Source organism: Tachysurus vachellii, chromosome 1 (genome assembly GCF_030014155.1).
Source record: "Tachysurus vachellii isolate PV-2020 chromosome 1, HZAU_Pvac_v1, whole genome shotgun sequence".
Lineage (NCBI taxonomy): Eukaryota > Metazoa > Chordata > Actinopteri > Siluriformes > Bagridae > Tachysurus > Tachysurus vachellii.
Genome location: NC_083460.1, coordinates 24,924,735 through 24,947,151, shown reverse-complemented (window position 1 = coordinate 24,947,151; position 22,417 = coordinate 24,924,735). Strand labels below are relative to the sequence as shown.

General features: G+C 39.3%; 1 protein-coding gene across 3 annotated transcripts; it reads right to left on the bottom strand.

Moving 5' to 3' along the window:
- Nucleotides 1–9,142: 9,142 nt before the first annotated feature.
- nr2f6b (nuclear receptor subfamily 2, group F, member 6b) lies at nucleotides 9,143–17,159 on the bottom strand. 3 transcript variants are annotated; one of them, XM_060879332.1, is made up of 5 exons: nucleotides 16,690–17,156; nucleotides 15,573–16,423; nucleotides 13,994–14,088; nucleotides 10,443–11,018; nucleotides 9,143–10,135 (listed from the first exon to the last, which is right to left on the bottom strand). In XM_060879332.1, exons 2-5 carry the CDS (start codon nucleotides 15,839–15,841, stop codon nucleotides 9,861–9,863), a joined length of 1,215 nt encoding a protein of 404 aa, XP_060735315.1. In that variant the 5' UTR covers nucleotides 15,842–16,423; nucleotides 16,690–17,156; the 3' UTR covers nucleotides 9,143–9,860. The 3 variants fall into 3 exon arrangements, with proteins under 3 accessions (XP_060735315.1, XP_060735323.1, XP_060735307.1); XM_060879340.1 differs by having other exon boundaries at nucleotides 10,443–11,015; nucleotides 15,573–17,159; XM_060879324.1 differs by having other exon boundaries at nucleotides 15,573–17,156.
- Between the last annotated feature and the right edge of the window lie 5,258 nt (nucleotides 17,160–22,417).

Below are 22,417 nucleotides of genomic sequence, written 5' to 3'. Positions count from 1 at the left end.
CAAGGCTCAGATCAAGCAAATTCAGATCTCCAAATATGCTGGGCATCATTCTCAGGAATGAGGGTGGGTTGTTAAAAATGTCGTACTCATAAAGCCTCATCACGGTTGTGAATGCTGTTTATTTCTTGTCTTTCTCTGCCATTGAAATATTATAAAGCCCTGTGGTCAGATCCATTGTGCTGAAGTAAGTTTTTCCACTTATTTTGTCCAGGCAATCTGACTGACCTGCCATAGTTATTGGTAATGGACTGGTGGTATGGGAGGTGAAATGGTCTCTCATCAGTGAGCTGTATGCAGTGTGCAAAACCTTCTGCCTCACCACAGTCTAATCCATGTTTAGAGAAGATATCATGGTACATTTCAAGCCGGTTAACCAAATTCTTCTTCCCCATTTGGCTAATATTCTCTGTTTAAAATCTGTTGGCTTAGCAATTTCATACTGTCTTTCCTGTTGGTTTTTTAAAGTTGATTGGCACTTTGGACTGTAAAATCCTCTACAGCTAGACAGGGAGACAAGATCAGTTGGCTTAGCATTATCATACTGTCTCTCCTGTTGGGTTTTTCAAGTTTATTGGCACCTTGGACTGTAAAATCATCCACAGCAAGACAGGGAGAATCCATCTGTCACCCCACAATGGTGTGATAATGTTACGTGCTCATGGTTAAAGGGGTGTACAGTAAAACAGTTCATGAAACTTTCATGGACCCTCTCTCTGTGTATTTGCACCTTTAGCACCGACCCATGATGCTGCACATTTTGTATAGTGCTGTTCAATATCATCGCTGTTGAGGGTTTTCCCATCTGGTGGTTGTGTGACAATGCACTATCAAAAAATCAGTTAACATCTTCATGCAGTGATCATTACAAAGGGGTCTGGTTGTCACATTGGTTAAGCCTGTGTAGGTGACTCAACTATGTGACGTGTGACACACGTTCATCGGCAATAGGACCCTGAATATGAACTGCAACTGGTTTGGGGCATTTTAATTTGTCCAGCTCCTGTTCCTTTATTTCAATTTTGTAGTGATCAATGTGCTCTTGAATTTCACTTCAGGTCCATTTATCTGCTGCTTTAAACTTGAGAATCACAGAAAGGACGGGATATGGGCAGTATTAAACAAACTTCATCAATGCCTCTTTGCACGGATTCCTATATATGCCATCCTAGTCTCTTCAAACCCTTTTCCATTATGTCACCAGCCATAATCAATCAAACCCAATACTCCACAAGGGTCTCACCAAACACTGGAACTGTGCTATAAAGGCCATAGGCATTCATGAATAAGTTACCCTGACAAAATGTTGCCATAGCATGTCATAAATTGCTTTTAGGGATTCTTGAGGGGGGCATGGTGGCTTAGTGGTTAGCACATTCGCCTCACACCTCCAGGGTTGGGGGATCGATTCCCGCCTCCGCCTTGTGTGTGTGGAGTTTGCACATTCTCCCTGTGCCTCAGGGGTTTCCTCCGGGTACTCCGGTTTCCTCCCCGGTCCAAAGACATGCATGGTAGGTTGATTGGTGTTACGACTGTCTAGGGGTCAGAATGGGTAAATGAATGTCTTTATATAGAGATGTTATAATTCACAATCATTTATTCAAGGGTTGACAAGGATTTTAGGCTTCAGGGGAGGACAAGGCCAAAATAATAAACAGAACAATCTTTAACAAACACCTCTCTTACTAAACCGAAAAATGAAAGAAAATAAAATACATTTCTTCTTACCCAACTCCCTCATACAAAAACAATATAATAAAAGGTTTCCAAAATAACTGGCGTTGCTCCCCCTACATACCTTGCCACCATGTTTTGAACAAAGGTGTATAATTAGATCGGCTGGCTAACAAGTCAAAAATCATAGTCGTATATCAGGTATGGGTCAAGCACAAACAAATCAATTGGTTGAAATAATAAACATAAACCAAGACAAAACAAAACTCACAGGCTCAACACACTAGGAACACAAACTTTCTCTAAGACGAGACAATCACAAATTACTGGAATGGGTCAAACATACATAGAATATAACATACATATACACAATGCAATACAAGCACAGCAACCACAATTGCACGAAAGGCAAAGAGCAAAGAGGCAAGAGCAAAGAGCAAAAGCAAAAGCAGCGTCCAATCAGGGATCCAGGCAGTCCTTTTATGTGGAACAGGTGGAGATTATAACCAATTGGAGCCTTTCTCCTATTAATTCTGGAACCGCCTTCCTGAAACACATGACAGGTACAAGAAACACCAGAGGGCAGCACAGAAATAAAACAAAAGACTGGATGTCATAACACCCCCACACTTAAAATAAAACATCCTTGTTTTACTGATGAATGCAGGATAGGGTGTCAGCAATTACATTGTCAATACCTTTCTTATGACAGATCACTAGATTGTAACTGACAGATTAGAGACCCAACGCATAAGGCGATGATTCGCATTTGACATCCGCTGCAAAAACACAAGAGGATTGTGGTCGGTATATACAGTAACGGATTGCGTGCTGGAACTGACATCTCAAAATGTTGTAATGCGAGAATTAAAGTGAGAGCCTCTTTCTCTATTGTACTGTAGTTAACTTGGTGTTTGTGAAATTTTTTTGAAAAGAAACTAACTGGGTGATTCAAACCATCTGCAGCAGTCTGATGTAGAACAGCACCTACACCAGAACCACTAGCATCAACTTCAAGTAGGAACGGTTTTTCAAAAGAAGGAGCTGCAAGTACAGGGGCACTACAAAGTAAAGTTTTCAAAGCTTCATAGGCAGATTGACATTCTGAAGACCACTTAAATGAAACTGCTTTACTCAAAATTCTAGTAACGGGACTGGCTACCACTGAGAAATTTCTACAAAAACATCTATAGTAACCAATCATGCCAAGGAAACGTCAAAGTTCCTTCTTGGTGGTTGGAACAGGAAAATCAAGAATGGCTTGTATTTTTGAATTAAGTGGACGGACTTCACCGCTTCCCACCTCTTTTCCCCAAATACGTGACTAATGCACAACCAAACTCACATTTTGCTAAATTCAATGTCAAATTTGCATCTCTCAAACGTTTGAAAACCTCGTCCAAAGTTTTAAAATGATCCTCCCATGAATCATTGTAACATACCACGTCATCTAAATAAGCTTCGCAACTGGACACGTTAGATAGTACAATGGACATTAATCTCTGAAAGGTCGCTCCAGCATTATGAAGTCCAAAAAGCCATAACACGATATTGCATAAATACATCAGGAATGGCAAAAGCAGATATTTCTGATGCACGGTCAGTCAGGGGTACCTGCCAATATCCCTTTAGCAGATCTAATTTGGTCACAAACTTTGCATTCCCTACTCGATCGGCACAATCTTCCATGCGGGGAAGTGGAAAAGAATCAGCTTTTGTTAAAGAGTTGATCGCCTTTAATCTGATCGCCAACCGAGGATCAGTTGGAGAAGGGAAATCAACGGGATCCATGCCGGCCATCCCCAAGGGTCTGGGAGACTCAGCCCCCTCACCCATGGGAATATGCACCTCATCTGTAACACCCGCTTCACTCCTCTCCGACAAAACCCCATTTTCAACCAAATGATTAAAAATCACCTGCTTGAGTTCACGTTTCACTGCACCCCTGGAAACTTTAATCTGATACAGGTCAGCAATCGAAAATAAAATCATCCTTATGGCAATTATCCAATTGTTCAACAGAAGGTTGAATTGCAAATACGTCCAACTCGAATTTCGAAGACATTCCGAATTCCCTCACCCTCAAAGTGAAAACCACCAACCAAAACAAAACTACACAAAATAAACTCACAAATCCTATGACAAATGAATACACAAAGCCTGTCCCCACAAAACGAGCTATCAATCTTGCTTTATAAGGCGAGCCCCCAATTTCTGTTACGACCATCTAGGGGTCAGTCGCAACAGAATAGGTAAATGAATGTCTTTATACAGAGATGTTATAATTCACAATCATTTATTCAAGGGTTGACAAGGATTTTAGGCTTCAGGGGAGAACAAGGCCAAAATAATAAACAGAACAATCTTTAACAAACACCTCTCTTACTAAACTGAAAAATGAACGAAAATAAAATACATTTCTTCTTACCTAACTCCCTCATACAAAAACAATATAATAAAGGTTTCCAAAATAACTGGTGTCGCTCCCCCTACATACCTTGCCACCATGTTTTGGACAAAAGGTGTATAATTAGATCGGCTGGCTAACAAGTCAAAAATCATAATCGTATATCAGGTATGGGTCAAGCACAAACAAATCAATTGGTTGAAATAATAAACATAAACAAAGACAAAACAAAACTCACAGGCTCAACACACTAGGAACACAAACTTTCTCACTAGGAACACAAACTTTCTCTCTAAGACGAGACAATCACAAATTACTGGAATGGGTCAAACATACAGAGAATATAACATACATATACACAATGCAATACAAACACAGCAACCACAATTGCACGAAAGGCAAAGAGGCAAGAGCAAAGAGCAAAAAGCAAAGCAGCAAAAGCAGCGTCCAATCAGGGATCCAGGCAGTCCTTTTATGTGGAACAGGTGGAGATTATAACCAATTGGAGCCTTTCTCCTATTAATTCTGGAACCGCCTTCCTGAAACACATGACAGGTACAAGAAACACCAGAGGGCAGCACAGAAATAAAACAAAAGACTGGAGGTCATAACAATTGGCATCTCTGGAAAATTGTCCATAGTGTGTGATTGCATGAGTGAAAGAGAGTGTGTGTGCCCTGCGATGGGTTGGCACTCCATCCAGGGTGTATCCTGCCTTGATGCCCGATGACGCCTGAGACAGGCACAGGCTCCCCGTGACCCGAGGTAGTTCGGATAAGCGGTAGAAAATGAGTGAGAGAGAGTGTGAGTGAGATTCTTGAGGCTTCATTAATGGGCTGCTTCTCAGGGTTATTCTCACTGTGTCTTTGGCATTGCCCATTAGCTTACACATCAATTTTGAATTAATGTACTTTCATGTCTATGCACTGTTTCCTGAGGTAAACATTAACTCCTCCCACTCACAGACCAGATTCTTGTATGACCCATCTCCTCTAAAGAATGGGGGCTTTCTCATCTGACTGCAGAACCAACATTGCACCAGCAATTTCAGGTAAGTGGAATCACTTGATATAAACTCCTATTAAACTTATTAAACTCCTGGTGTATGGTTCACATTTCTTTCTCCACATTTCGCTTTTAGTTAATCTCTTATGGTCTGTCCTATTGTTTAGCAATATGGATTATCAGACTATTTAGAGTTGTACCAGTCATGGTTGTGATGTCTGAAGGTGTATCACCTTACCTGTGTGCTCTGTCTTAAGTGTGTCTCTCTAACTCATAATTCTGGCACCTACACTAAAATTTCTTTGGAGCTTTGATGATTATCCCATTTTGTATTGTAGCTTATCCAGGTCACTGGCTCAAAAGCAGCTACAGAAATGTGTGCAGATTACTTACTACTCTATATCACATTCAAAGAAACATTATCAGGAATGTTAATATAATACCGATGCACCAACATTACCTGTCATACAAAGAGAACTTAATAGTTGTATTAGTGCTAACCATCAAGGTATTTTATGCTGTTAGATGTAATTATGAGGCTTTACTCAAGAAGCAACATTCCAGTCACTGTGCTGCTGTGCTGCATCCTGTGATTACTGGATGTTTTACACTGTTGCATTTGTTTTGCTGAATACTGTGTCGTATTTATTGTTGAATTGTCCTCATTGTCCTGAGTCTACTGTTTCAACATTCTCACTTTATATTTATTGTCTGTTTCTTTGCTGTCCATTTTGATTTTCCTAATATTGCACTTCTTGTTGTCAGGTGATTCACTGGGGTCCCTTTCTATAATGATGGAACAAAATCAGTGTTTCAATACACACCTGTATAACAAAATAGATGAATTTGGCTAGAATACTTGTATACAGCTAAAAATGACAATAAAGTGCTCTAAACTAATCTAATCACAGTAGCCCAGTTCTAACTTAGGCTGATCTCCCTTCGGCAAAATCTTGTCTGAAGGTTTATTTTTTCACTGGGAGAATAAGACAGTTATCAAACAATTACACAAGCTGTAACACATCTGTCTGTATCCATCCACATACACAGGTATACACGCACACCGAGTCCACATCCTGCTCATCACCCACACAATAGAGTCCACTTGCACAAAAAAGGCAGATGGCTTTCACCTTAGTACTAATCTCATACAAATTATTGTTTTAAATGGTACAAATTATTAATTGTTGTTTGTCGTTCAACTCCTAGGTATGACAATGTACAATGTTTTTTCCACAATATACATCCACTGTCTACTTTAATTAGAACGCATGTACCTCTGCACATTCATGCAGTTATCTAATCAGACATGTGGCAGCAGCACAATGCAAATATTCATGCTTTGAAGTCTAGAGCTCACATTAAATATAAGAATAAAGAAAAGTGCAATTACTGTAGGTTTAACAATGGCATGGTTTTTACCAGATGGGATGTTGGAAAGCCCAGTGCACCTCAGCTTTCTTCAATAACTCCTCAGTTCTTGGCACACAGAAACAGAACCCAGCATGGTCTACTGCTGTAGCTCATCTGGTCTTCTGCTGTAGCTCATCTGCCTCAAGGTTTGACATGTTTCATTCTGAAATGCTTTTCTGCTCACCACATTTGGTATAGTGAGACATAATTAGAGATACTCAAACCAGCACATCTGGCACCAACATTCATGCCACAGTCACATTCACATGCTGTATGCTGAAGTTGCTGGCCAATATCTGAATGATTTTATGCTTTATTAGACAGGTATACAGGTCTGACTAATAAAGTGCTCTGTGATTGTAAGCAAAGACAGTTTTGCAAAGATGTTACTTTTAAACTTAAGAGAAGAAGAGCCAAAACATCTACCATATCTGTTCAGATATTAGGAGTAGAAGGTGGTGTCAAACCCCATAACTAAACTTTAACTCTGAAAGCTATTTAAATGAGTAAAATTAAACAATTAAAAATTAAACTGCCTGCTGTTTTTGTTCATCAGGATCTTTTACCTGCGTCCGAGCTGTGCAATAATAGCTGTGATGCATAAATTATCAGACAAAAATGTTTCCACAGTAGCATAAAAATGTTTGGAGTGCAAGTGCTGTTTTAATCATAATCAACTGCTGTTTTTAAAATCCTTAGGAGGCCATTGTTGTCCAGTTCCACTTGACTACTGTATAAACTGTTGTAGAAAGGACATTATTTACATTTTCATTATTCACAGTCCAGGGTTACCCAAATGAGCATGGGTTTCCATCTGAGCCTCGTTCCTCTCAAGGTTTCTTCCTCATATCATTTCAGGGATAATTTAATTTTAAAATTTACCATTTTTATTCTGTTTCTATCCTTCTGTAAAGCTGCTTTGAGTCAATGTCAATTGTTAATAGTGTTATACAAATAAATTTTATTCAATTGAAATCTATGAGAATAGTTTCCCTAATAGAAACTAGCTTCAGATTTAGTACAAGTGCTATGTCCAGTAGTTTTCTTGTAGGGTGAGGCAAAAAAACATGGTGCTTTGGATGTGTCAACTGTAACCCTCTTCAGGAAGTCTTCTTATCAAAACCCAGTATTGGGTTGGTTAAGTATCTATTTCAGGGAATTAAAAATACACATAACTGAGAGACCAGTGCTCCATCATAGGTGCAATAATTAGTCTAATATTCTAGTGATTTATGATGTCTGGATTCAGTAGCCAAGTCAATTTAATAACCAAATGAAATTTGAGTGCCAGCTATAACACTATATGGCATTTTTAGAAGAGCTTTAAATCCCTCAATACACTTTAGGGTGTGTAGATAATGCTACAAAGAAAACACCCCTTGACTCCTAACTGTAAAATTCAGTCTCTTTAAGTCTGAATTCAGCAAATGACCTCAAAACAACATGGCAACATACAGCTTAGCAGTAAATAAAGCAGAATTATGTTTAGAGCCAGTTAGAGTTATTGATTCTTAGCCCTAACTCTAACAATCAACCCTAGGGTTAATATTGACTCTAGGGCAAACCTTGGAGCTAGGGTTTAGCGATAGAAATTGCATTAATTATGAGCTCCAATTTCCTGCTTCTATAGGTAAGACAAATGCAGAATAACCTATATTACATAAAGATCACTTTCAGCAAAATGGGACAAAAGTGGTTTGTCAAGAACAGCATCTTTGCTTTTAGCAATAATTGCACTGAAGCAGGATTTTATGATCTATTTAGTCATATAAAGATATATATGGTAGCTGGTTAGTGACCCAGCATGCTAAACATGTTGTGTAGTAAATACCAGGCAATAAAAGTAATGAGGTTTAATAATGAGGTTCCTCAGAGTTATATAATAATATAATAACATATATAGTATATATAGTAAATAATTGTATTGCCCGTGAAGAACTGTTTGTTCCACCATTTTGTCACTTCACTGAAATTAAAATTACATATGATCGTGACACCTTCACTGTTAATTTTGCCGGCTTAAGTGAAAGCTAACAGTTGAAACTTTTAAATACTACAAATTAGGAAAAAACAGTCAGCAATTAGCCAATCTAATCTAATTATATTTTACATTTTGATGATAAATATAAAATTCTTATGAATAATATATACCTCAGTTCAATGGCCTAAGAAATTTAGTATCTTAAGTGTCTGCATGTCAAATTAAGTGGGGGGGCACGGTGGCTTAGTGGTTAGCACGTTCGCCTCACACCCCAGGGTCGGGGTTCAATTCCTGCCTCCGCCTTGTGTGTGTGTGGAGTTTGCATGCTCTCCCCGTTTCCTCCGGGTACTCCGGTTTCCTCCCCTGGTCCAAAGACATGCATGGTAGGTCATTGGCACCTCTGGAAAATTGGCCCTAGTGTGTGCATGCATGTGCGTGCGTGTGTGTGCGCCCTGCGATGGGTTGGCACTCCATCCAGGGTGTATCCTGCCTTGATGCCCGAAGACGCCTGAGATAGGCACAGGCTCCCCGTGACCCGAGGTAGTTCGGATAAGCGGTAGAAGATGAATGAATGTCAAATTAAGTAACTGGTAAGTATCTTAAAATAAAAACCTGAAATTTTTCTGAAATACTGAGATCAAAGAAAAAATCCAGTCTTGTCAAAATTTCAGCACAAAATGTGTTTGGATGAATGGTTTTTAATTATTCGTATGCAAAAATATTTTTCATCGCCGAAGATATGAAAAAAAAAAATTGGACCCAATTAAGTAAGAGTACACAGAGCTTTTTTAAACAATGTGACTGTCACATTTTACAATACATATTCACCACTGATTTCTCACGTACATAGCACTGCAGTCCATGGCAATACCTTCATGAGTAGGTTAATTTGTCTAAACTACATAATCAATTGTTATAATTGAAGCAGTAATTATTCTTAGGTACGGCAGGAACATTTCTGGTTAAAGCTGGACCTGGATCAGTCATGTAATCACAGCGTTAAGATATTCAATTCTGAAAACAATTGCATGAGTATTGTATTTTCCTAAACTATTCATAGTTTCTTGTCAATTATCTGTCACTGTGCTTATGCACAATAGAGTCACCTCTATAAGTTCTGCTATTTCCGTAAAAAACCTGAGGTATCCCAAAATCAAGTGACGCTATTCATCTGCCCAAGGACATGTGACAGCATATTGGCCATCCTTCTCCATGTACACTAAAGAGAAATAAGATTACATGAATCTTGATAACACAACATGAATATTCTGGTGGCAACTAAAAGGAAATTACACATCACAATCCTATAAGCCCACACAGAACATGAAAGTCAAATGTTTGAGTGGCTGACTGTTGTATGCTCCCAGGGTTTTCATGACCCAGCTACTGTCCAGGCACATAAGGCCAGCTGATGGAGCTGCCAGAGAGCTGCATGTCTCGAATGAGTGTCTCGATGGGCGTCTTGCCCACCAGTCTCATGAAGAAGAGCTGAGATATGAGGTTTGCAGGGACAGCTCTCAGTGAGGGCAGGCGGAGAAGGAGGCGACCGAAGCGCTGTGGTTGAGTGGGATACTGCATGCGTTCATATTCAGTCAGAGCCACCTGAGCCTTCTCCTGCAGACTCTCCACATGGGCTGGGTCTGTCAGTCCACTTGCATCTATTAGAGACACAAAGTAAGCAACAGTGCCAACTTTCCTCAGAAGAATAATGTGTCTTGGATAAAGAACATTCAACCTTCATTAATGACATGTTCATGTTAAGAGGTTGCTTTATAAATTCACTGCAAAATCAAGGTGAGTTAAGCTTCAGAAAAATATGTAGATTGTGCATTTCACAAAGTTCTTCAAAATAAATAAGTGGCCATTTTGAAAGTAATTAAAGAACAAGGTGTCATTGTTGGTGAGATTAATTTTTTTTCTCAAGATGTTGTATGGTTAACTTAGACATGAAACTGCATCACTTACCTGGCGAGAAGAGAGCTATGGCTTTGAGGCAACTATATTCAGCAGAGTCAACCTGTAGTCGCGTTAACTTATCCACTTGGTCCTGGAAGACTCTGACCTGGTCCATGAAGGAGACCACACGCTCAGCAGACATGGGTGATGCATGAAAGCCTGCGGCAGCCAGCAGGGGGGCCATGTGTAGTGGCAGGGCTGATTGTGCTGCATTCAGGATGAACAGTTCACTCCAGCTGAGGCGCAGCAGGGCCACCTGCTCCGAGACAGGTAAGTCAGGGAAGAAGGGAATGTTCCGGGCCCACTCGATGGTGCTGAACAGGAGTCTGGCAGCCAACTCACAAATACTGTCGATGCCCATGACTGAGCCGTGACCTCCAGACAGCTGTTGACCACACTGAGCTCCGTAACGGCTGCTGGGGTAAGGTTCAGCTCGCAGAAGCTGCGAGATAAGCTCAGGTGCTGGCTGACCGTTGAAAAACTCGCCTGCCATGCCTGGTCCTCCTGGGCCACCTCCACCACCCGACACCATTGAGGTTGGACTGATCCCTGAGTGTGTTGGTGGAATGCGTCCACGCTGGACTGCTACAGAATAAAAAAAGATTTTCATGTCATCATGTAGAAAAGGAAGTAAACAGTATGCATAATATGCTTAATAATATGCAAGAATTATTCTTCTACTGTTCCTATAGTATCAATAATATAATAGATTTGCTGAGAAAGGCAGATAATCTGGTGGTATATTCAGATAATCTAAATAATCTTAACAAATGAAGGCGATAGAATGGATTAAAAAAACCTTTCCTGCATTCTAATACAGTTTAAACAATCTTGTTTTTCTTTCTCGTTATAACTCTGAAGTTCATTTCAGTCCTATCACACATCACATGAGGATTTGCAGCAAGAATAATACGACGGAAATTATTTACCTCAGAAATATGTTTGTTTATTTTTCTTTTAAATCTGAATCATATCAGCTTACTAGGTAGCAGAATTAAATCTTGCAACAAATTATGTACAGACAGAATGCTTACCTCCTAAAAAAACTAATTAACTCCTAATTAATTAAAGTTAGTGTATTATTCTGTTATCCATCACTCGGTTTTTCATTCAATAATTACTATTAAATTTTCATAAATTTTAGCTAAACTAATTAAAATTTATGTAATTACAGTAGTGAAAAAAGAGAGCCTAAACCTTCTCAAGGATCCTGTGAATTTAAGACACTAAACATTACAAATATGAAGCATTTTGGAATGAAGCATGAAGCTTCATTCATTAATTTCAAAATCTGTGTATTCCGTGGTTCCTTCTGAATGATTCATTACTGCATATAAGCAAGCATATGAGGCCTTTGTACATAGAGGGTGGTACAGACGTCTGCCTTCATACTTGAATCTACAGTAATGAGATCATGAACACTAGGGGGCAGTGTCGCATGACCCAAACTTGAATATATACTGTATATAAGATAAAATGGAAAAGTAAAAAAGCAAAGATGAGCAATCTCTTAGATAGAAACGAATGAGGTTTAGGTGACGGTAGGTGACTCTAGATATTTTCTTAATTCTAGGTAAATTTTCAATGCATAACATCTCTATGTAAATTGGTGATTTTCTTAATTCCATGCAAAGCAACTATGACATTGTAAAATGGCAAACCTTGAACCAACCAGTCCACTTTATTTCCTACCTTTCTAGTTAGGAACCATGGTTTCATTATCCTGTCTTATATTTGACATTTTACATGTCTAAAAGACATTGTCTATAGAGTAAGCAGAACTTGACACCAGCCACATAATGCCTTCAGTGCCAACATATCTAGTGCATCTTGTTACTAATTTGTATGCCCCATACACCCTTTTAATCTATAACAGCACGGAAGTTATTGAAGAAAAACTATTTCAGACACATTTGACTATGCTGTGACCTTATCCTGTTTTGAATGAATTCCAAAATCGAATTATTTAATTTGCTAGTTAAAGTTATAATTTAATACACATATTAGAAATACTGAAGCACTCGATCTTAAGAAATCTTGGACAAACTCACAGATGGACACCACGCGAAAAACATGATGCCTCTTCTGCTTGAGGACAGAGGCATAAATAATTCAAATAAACCTTGAAAGGAAGTTGCAGAGATCATTTTTGAAGCTACTGAGTGTATATAGCCAGAATAATTCTCTTGCTTTGCTAAGCTGCTAATCCATAGGGCAGTACATACACCGAGTATCAGTCACCACATGCCTGAAGAACATACTACAAGCAAGTACAAGTGACTTCTCAAGTGCAGGGATCGCCAGTGTTTGTTGTTATCTGATATTGTGGTGTTTTGTTGTGAACAGCATTCACAGGGCTTAACTCATATTTCGTAAAGCGTTATTCATCAGGTTTTGTTGTATGTATGGATTTTTAAGGAGTGGTTGAGGGAACACAACTCCAGCCTACAAAAAGACAGAAACTACAAAATGTGAGGGATTTTTTTTGTTTGTGTAAACTTTATTATTTCTATTTATTTTATGTTTACATTACATTTCATGTACATTTGTATTCAAAATATTATTTTCTCATCATACATTTATTCCCTCTATATATCGCCGGATGTATGCCTAAACCAATCAGCGTTCTCCTGAGAGCTGGTTGGCACACAGCACTATAGATTCGCACAAGACACCATTAGCTTCTGGGATGCATCTATCAGAGTCCATGGGTGTACCACGGCGCACTATCCTTGCCCATAAAGCCACACTTACCAGCACTAAGGGGTTTCATGTTGCTGCATCGTGACTGAGAAATACAATCCCTATGTACATACCTGAGCTACACAAAAGGCTCTTAAAATCAACAGCACATACTTGTCTGTGGGTAAAGGGCAAGGGGAAATTTGTATGTAAAACAGTAACTGGAACGCAGGCCTTGTCTTGTCATAGAATGTTATCAACAGCCTTATTGTTTTCAATAGCTCGGTAAAAGGAATACTGTAACCTCCAGACAAAAAGGTGGCAATTTTGTTATTCTTGCAGGCTTTCACCAAGGCATTATTCTTGTGTCGTGTGGATTTATAGTTGGCAGCTTGCTGTTGAGCAGCACAGCTTGTAGAGCAAAACTGCCTCTGGCTCTCTGCCTGCCAAGGTCACATAGGGACATCAGCACTGCAGGCTTTGGACTTTTGGTCGAATGCCAGATTGAACTCACAATTAGATATTAATTATACTAGTAATTAAATAGCTTTGATTGCTCTATTAATCATTTTTAAATGATTACTGCAAACATACAATGGAACTGGATATATCTGAATTATATATGCAATACAATTAACCTTTGCATTTTTTAAGGCTGTCTTACTATGAATACATCCGAATTGCTCTTATAGTTTATATAGCATAAAAGCCTGCACCTTTGTCTCTCATGTCTAACTCTTTTTGGATTCTTTTGAATTTGAGGGAAAAATATGTTCATATGGGATATGAGACAAACAGTCAATATATGTTTGAATAAAAAAAAAGACAGTTAAACATCTGTCATCATGTGTAAGCTCAGTGAAAGCTGGAACACTTACCTTCTTTTCTCATGCCCACACGAAAGCATTTCTTCAGACGGCAGTATTGACACTGGTTACGATGATGTTGATCAATCTGACATTCTCGATTTGATCTGAAAAACACAACAAAGGCACAATTTAGTGCGATTGTTTCCTGCAAGACTTTCCATTACAAGATATGTAAAATTTTATTATGGCGGTTCTCATTAAACTTCAGGTTGATTCAAGCTTTATGTAGTTTCATATCTGATATTGTTTGGCAACAATGAAAAATCTGTAAGGCATGAGTGCTGTTTAAATAGGAAATCTGCCAGCAAAAGCTGCTGAATGTTAACAACAGATTCTATAGTTGGAACATCCGTGCCAATATCTGTAAAGTTGCTATGACTGCCAAAAAAATAAATGCAGTCAAAGAAACTGTGAGAAAGGCAGTTGAAGAATGAATATTTAACATTGGCTCTCATTCTTTAAACAGAGTGCCCCAGTAAATTGATGCCAGAGATGGCTGGCCTTGGTTTGTGCACCATGCTTGAAGCCTTATCAAAAAAAAAAATGGCCTTGGTAAATCATCAGCCCACACAACCTAGACACAATTGAAAGAACGCAGTTCAATTTGCACATTTCTGTAACAGCCAGCAGGCTTCATTCTTTTGGTTCAACACACACACATACACATACACAGAGTGTGTGTGTGAGGGAGAGAGAGAGAGAGAGAGAGAGAGAGAGAGAGAGAGAGAGAGAGAGAGAGGGCGATGTGTGTCTTTGTAGTTATTGGAAATTAAGCTAGATAATGATCGATATCAATTGCAGATGCACAGAAAGGACATCAAATGTATTTTGAAGATAATTTGCAATAATATGGTTTCAGTTATTTTTGCTTTGTATTAATATAAGCATTTAAACAAATTGCATGGGAATTAAACATGGGAAATATGGTCCACATATGGTCTGTGAAACACTGGACACAGACAAATTAGTAGAATGTAAAAACACTTTAGTAAACAAAGAATTCTGGGTAAATGTCCCTACAGCAACTCAAGTGCTAATAATATTGCATTGTAAAAGATTGTTGGCTCCTTCAGGTTGTACTTTACAGCAGTTTAACTATACTTAAATATACTAGTAAACTATACTTACTAGTGTTGATCTTTATTATTGTTTTTTTTTCTTAACAGTTAAGACCATTTAAAAACTTACCTGCAATAAGTTTAGTCGTGTATTTCCATATGAAAGGCATCAATACACACCCCAACATCAGGTTATCCAGAGTTCATTGAAAGGTCAGTGAAGTTTGCATTACTTTTGTTTGATTTACAGAAATGTGCAAAGTGCACAGATGTAATGAATAATCTGGCTCAATGTTTGTAAAGTACAATTTGACTCACCGCAAGCCCACTAACATTAAGGCTGATCTGTCTTTAGATGGCCCTTGTGTGACATTTAATCACCAATCGCTGAGGCTGTAATCGGTGACGTAATTCACATCCATCATGAACAAGGCTTATTACTGTCCATGTGCTGGCAGCTAGCACACCCAAGATTATATTTCATTTTAGCTTTGCACTGAATCACAGCAAGTCTTCCAACAATCTCTTACCTGCATGTGTAGCTGAGGTTGCGACGGATGCTCCTCTTGAAGAAGCTCTTGCAGCCCTCGCAGGTGAAGACGCCGTAGTGCTTCCCACTGGACTTGTCGCCACACACCACACAGTCCACCACGCAGGCCTTGTCATCCTCTCCGCCTTCAGCATCGCTGTTCCCTGCCTGGGGAGAGCTCTCGTCCTCCTCCCCCCGCAGGTAGCCCTTCTCCCCTAGGCCATTGGTGCTCCCATTAGGGTTGCCCCATCCCCCACCCACCATGGCCATCGCTGTGTGCACCACCAGGGCTTTTTTTTTTCACAAAATCCTCTTCCAACAGTGAGTATTCAGACTTGCCTCTGACTGTGTGTGAGAGTTCACACTGCAGACATTTACCTCAAGCTTCCTGAGTGTGGTAGGTAAAAAGTAAACAGTGACGCTTGCTCTCCAAATGTTGGCACAGCCTGATCTGAGGGCTCTTTTCAAAAAGCAGAGACAGTTGATCAGCTTCTGTTTTCTGTAGTCCTGGTGATCTTAAAAGTCACTCGGTGTAACTTAAAAGTAATCCTCCAGGGCTCTCCAAGAACGTTTGCTTTAAGAAGCGTTTCAGAGTTCAGTAAAGAGTGAGTAATGTACAGCCTGCACCTTTTACAGGAAACTATAATTTACACATAAACATGTACAGCCCCACGCCAAAACTGGGGCAAAAGTAAAGCGCCGCTTAAGAAGAACTGAAATGTCTCATCTCAGCCAGGGAGCATTAACAACCTCGTGCTGCTTGTGCATGAGACAGTTGCCCTGCCCACAGGTCACTAACAAGTCAAACCAGTTCTTGTTGTGTGTTTGCAGATCTAGCAAACTCTCTTCCCGCTATTTAAAAAAAAAAAAACACAGAACAAAACCCCAAAAATTAGTTTTTGCTCATCAGTGGCTTCAGTAAAATCTCACAAAATAAAGCACACATGTCCAGAAATACTACCCGTTCACATTCAAAGCAATACCAAGAAAGGAAAGAGACAAAGCCTGCTAATCATAAACAGAGTTCTCTTTCAGCCCTCCCTATGAAGGATCAAAGTTCAAGGAAGTCCCCTCTATCTCTCTCTCTCACACACATACAAACACACATGCACACACACCCTTTCTTTCCTGTTGGGAAACCCAGGCTCGGATCTTCTCGCTTCCACGTACTCTCTTACGTCAGTTTCGAAGAAGAACATGGGATTCAACCGTCGATCAAGAAGGCAAGGTCTCTGTTAAAAAAAGGAGGAATCTTAGATCTGCAGGCGTCCGTGTCTCTCAAGTGTCCCTCCCTCGCCTTGTTTTGTCAGCACTTGCCCATCCAGCAGTAATAGCTCCAGGGCTGCAGCTTGCCCCTGCGTTCCCGGAAGCTACTGTGAAACCGTTTCCGCTTTCTTCTTTCTCCTTCCGTCTTTCTGTCCCTTTGGTAAGAGCGAATGGAGGAAGTCAGCACCGTTTGGCCATGGATGAAGGACAGAGGAAAGATCAACCAGCCTCTGTGGTCAACAGACCCTGCTCTGTTTCTCCCTCCCTTCTTCTCTTTCTTTCTCACTTCCCCCCACCCTTCTCGCTCTCTCTCTCTCTCTCTCTCTCTCTCTCTCTCTCTCTCTCTCTCTCTGAGTGCAGGAGTGTGTGTGTGTGTGTGTGTGTGTGTGCTCAGGGATTTGACACTGCTATTCAAGCCCCATGGTTGCCATGGTGACGCCTGCCTTATATGGCCAGAGGAGTCAAAGAGCAGCGAGTGGGCTGCCGAGGGCTCCAACACAGCCAGAGAGGAATGTGCTGCTGCTGCTGGCTGCTGACCCCCGAACCTGCCTCCCCCTCTCTGTGTATGTGTGTGTGTCTCTCTCCTTCTCAAACGCACACACACCCTTGCTCAACCAAAGCTCAGCAGAACCATGGATAATAAGTACTCTGTATCTACTGTATCTATATACTGCATGCTCTCTCTCTCTCTCTCTCTCTCTCTCTCTCTCTCTCTCTCTCTCTCACACACACACATATAATGGCTAGTTAAACCCAAAGGTGTCACAAAAAAACAATCATATTCCTCTTTCTGATTCCACTATTGTCAAACACTCATTCTGAAAGTCTCAAAACCTTATGAAGTGCAAAACTTTCCATTTTATCATTGTTTTCTTATCAATGTCATTCTTTCATTTCTCTTAAGCGAATTGTGTGGAATAGCTCTTTTCTAATCACGTCTAACTGCTGCATTCACAGGTATGCTGAAAGGCATGACAGATTACATCATACAAGAGCTAAAACTGCTGAACAGCTAAGCCTCATTGTGTGGTAAGCCTCATAGTGTGTGGTGTGTTTTGTGTGTAGGAAGGTTATCAGTGGACCTTCAGTCTGTAGTGTTAATCTGAATTACAGCTCTTTGACTTAAGTATGTGTGGAGGAGGGGAAGAAAAAAGCTCAGAGTGCTGGATCTAGTTCTGATACTGAGCTGATCCCAGAAATTCAAATTAAGCCAATTCTATTTTTTGTTCAACATTGTGAACAAAACACAACACAAAAAAAATCAATCTGTTCATTCATTCGTTCGTTCGTTCGTTTATTTATTTATTTGTTTATTTGTTTATATTTTCCTAGCTTAAAGCTTTAATTTAATTGAAATACATATTACACCGGATAAATGTAAGTTTTTTCCCATAGCAAAATGTATATATTTATTTGATAGATAGATAGATAGATAGATAGATAGATAGATAGATAGATAGATAGATAGATAGATAGATGGATGGTACCTAGCTTTGTTCCTTCTATAGTTTCAGGCTTTTCCATTTTCTTTGTTTTTGGTTTCTCTGTGTGTGTGTGTGTGTGTGTGTGTGTGTGTGTGTGTGTGTGTGTGTGTGTGTGTGTGTGTGTGTTCGTGTGTTCTTGGGCTTCTAGTCTTTGAACTGCAGAGCAGGAATGCAGCTGTGCTCTGCTGGAGTCTGGTAAGTTTGGATTTGCGCATTCTTGCACAGTGAGTAGAACATTACTGGTAAAGGACTTAACACACTCACACACGCGTGCACACACACGCACCCCGATATATGTCTTGGTACAATACACCTAAAACCAGAGATGGGGGACTCGAGTCATATGACTTGACTCGAGTCGGACTTAAGTCGCAAGTTTGAGACTTGAGACTTGCTTGACAAATATTAAAAAAAGACTCGACTTGACTTTGACTTGACATTCATGACTTGAGACTTGACTCGGACTTGAGTTAAATGACTCGAAATAACTTGTTTTTTGTTTTATCATTTTTGTCTATTTGTTTTTAAATCTGTTTTTAAACGCACGCAAGAGCGTAATCTAACCACGTGACAGCAGGCAAGCAGAGGGCGCGCGCACTAACTAATAAACCTTAACAGTGGTGACGAAACATGGAAGGCGCCACACCAAAAATAATTAAGTTCAGGTACCGGGATTTTGTGCAAGATGAGAAGAGAAGAACAGCAGTATGCGACCACATCGCTCACAATTGAATGACAAAGTTCTATCATATTATTTTTTTTGCAAGCGCAATGTAGTGTAAATGGTTGGTCACTATTCTTGTGGAAATGTCAGCTTTTTTGCAATAGCACTTATAATTGGTCTTCAGTGTTAGGCTTTGGGTGAAAAGCGTATGGATCGTTTATGGGGATGCACATTATATATAAAAAACTTAAATATAAATATAAAAAAACTTCAGTCATATTCTTGTCTAGCATGCACACGCACACGCACACACACAGACATTCAATTTAAAGGGATAGTTCACCCAAAAATAAAAAAATTATTTCATAATTTTCTCACCCTCATACAAACCTGTATAAATTTCTTTGTTCTGATGAACACGGAGGAAGATATTTTAAGGAATGTTTATAACTAAACCATTCATGAGCCCCATTCACTTCCATAGTATTCTTTTTTCCCACTATGGAAGTGAATGAAGCTCGTGAATGGTTTGGTTACAAACAGTCCTCAAAATATCTACATGTGTGTTCATCAAAACAAAGAAATTTATACAGGTTTGTAACATAATGAGGATGAGAAAAAGATAACAGTATTTTCATTTTTAGGTGAACTATCCCTTTAATTAATAAATTACACTCACTCCAATCATATCTCTCCCCCCCCCCCCCCAAATAGTTACTTCACTTCAAGGTTTGTGGGATTCAATAATTTACGTTTTTTGGTTGACGTGATTGTTTGTTGTTGTTATTCTGTTGTTAAAAAGGAAATGCCTGAAATGCCATTAAAAGGGAATGCCTGTTCAAAAAATGCCATTTGGTTGCAAAGAAACCATTGTACTTTTTTTATATCTACTTTTCCATGGTCTTCTGCCATGTTTGAGGCATATTGAAACTTTTCATGCTTTTATGTTGGCCTTATTTCAGTTACATTTACATCTTATTCTTTGTAGTTTTGATTTTTATTCATTTTTAGATTTTTATTGTATTTACAACTCACCTGTATGTGGACACCTTTTAAAAATAAATGCATATAATCATTTTTGTTGCAAATAAAACTCTCACAGTCCATAAATACTGTAGATTTAACTTTGTTTAATATATACATTTAGTTAAATCATCAAACATATGTATGACTTGCCAGTGACTTGCTTGACTCAAGCTACGACTTGACTTGCTTGACATAAAGCAGTGACTTGACTTGACTTGACTTGACTCTCACAAAAAATGACTCGGACTTGCTTGAGACTTGAAGGTTAAGACTTGAGACTTACTTGTGATTTGCACATGTGTGACACACTCCCACCTCTGCCTAAAACCTCTTAGTGTGCTCAGCATGTTGTATGGAACAACAACTCTAATATCATTGTGTATTATTTATATGATTTATACTTCATTCATAACATATTCCTCTGAATCATAACAAGATATTTTCTATAATATGAGAAATATAACATTTTATGAATCTGAAATTCAAAAAAAAAAAGTGTTGATCCTCTCCACAATCAGCTTTTTTCCCTGGAGAGGAAGCTGCACACAATAAAAGTTAACAGAGCGCAATACCAGTAACATCACTCCTGCTTCAGGTGTGGAAGAATGCACTCAGCGTGTTTAAATTTTAACCATTTCAAGAGGGCTAAAAGCAATTTGCTGCAAGCAACCTGCACCACAACCGCCTATGCATCATCCACCCTGCTCTTTTCAAACACATGAAAAGCCATTCTCTTGAGCCTGGGAGGCCTCTGACCTTAAAAGAATAGACGAGGAGCAGAAAATAAACAACAGAGTGAAGCCAAACATCTGCTAGTGAGACACCAAAACACAAGAGGGCAAGGCAATCTATATCACCTTTTAACTTGTTTGGGAACTGGAGGGAAAGCCACGCTCAAGTGGTGGTTATCTAAATTAGCTGGTCAATGATATCTATTTTTAATTCAGAATATGAATATTTTACACATTACGCTGCTTTCCATGTGCATAAAGCATACAGATATATAATTGTTGTAGCGTCAACAATTCCAAATATAATTTTCTTTCAGTCAGCTTGGATAAGTTAAGATAAGTTTGATTATCAACTGATAAGTGTGGACATATAACTTACAATGACAAGGTTTTGTTTTCTTTAAAGCAATAAAATAATTTCAGGGGCAGAACATCATGTGCAGGATGCAGACCAGAAGCTGTGACATTTTGCGAGACCTTTTCACGGGTCAACTAAGTTTTTGAATTGCCCTCTAATAGGTTCAATGAAGACATCTCATTGGATAAATGGATTAGAAATCTGTTTCCAATACAGAAACCTGACCCTCTCTTGTCCTTTACTTTTAAAGCCTTCAGTCTGCTAATCTCCCTCAGTGACGTAGCAAAGCTTGTGTGAGGTTACCTGCATTAAGACTTGGGTTAATTGGGGACACAAACAAGGATTGGGTTTCTCATGTTGTGTTTTAGACTGTTGCATTGGCAAGTAGGTTTAAAAACTAGGTGCCTGCATGTGTGTGTGTCTGTGTGTGTGTGTGTGTGTGTGTGTGTGTGTGTGTGTATTCAAGATGACAATGCATGTTTGGTCGCTTGATTGAGGTCAAACTTCTTTTTTTCTAGAGTAGCAGCATTTTCATCCTCAATGACATGGTGAACAGTGCAGAGGTGAATGTAGAGTGTGAGTGTAGAAGAAAATAAAGGGAGGGAGAGGAGAGATAAGAGAAAACGAGCAGAGAAAAAGCTCTATTGATGCCTGTGAGAAAAAAAAGAAGGGCCAGCCCATGATCTCTTTATACCACTCATGGGGACAAAGTATTCAAATGAGAAGCGGATGTTTGGAGTAAATTAGTTGACCTTCACCCTGTGGGTCAGTGCCCTCTGTGTGTTTGAGTGTGTGTGAGTGAGTGAGATAGAATGAAAGTACGCTTTAGAAGAAGGGTGGAGCCATATTAATCCATTCTGCAGCCTGTGATTGACAGGCTCTGTCACTGTTCTCCGACACAGAGTATTTTTCCCAGGCATCAGAGCGTCACCATCGTCATCACAGTCAACAGATGCTGGAGCTTTATGGCACCTTGTTTTCCCACCACTGGTTTTCATTTCACTCACTTGTTTGCTATTTATGGCAGGCTCATTCCTTAGCAAAATAGTCTGTAGCGTGAAGCACAAAACATATGTTAGTTTGGGGGGGACCTGATACATTGGCACTTGAGTTAAGAAAACTCAACTCATGTTTGCATGGTTGCTCTTTAGATCAGATAGATCAGATTGTGAGATCACATCTGATATAAATTTTTCCTATTTTGGCATATCACTATAGGACAATATGATAAAAAATATATCACGATTCTCATGAAAGGATTGCCAGGTTTTTAGGAAACCTTAAGACAAAAAGTGTAGCATTAAAGGAAACTGAAAA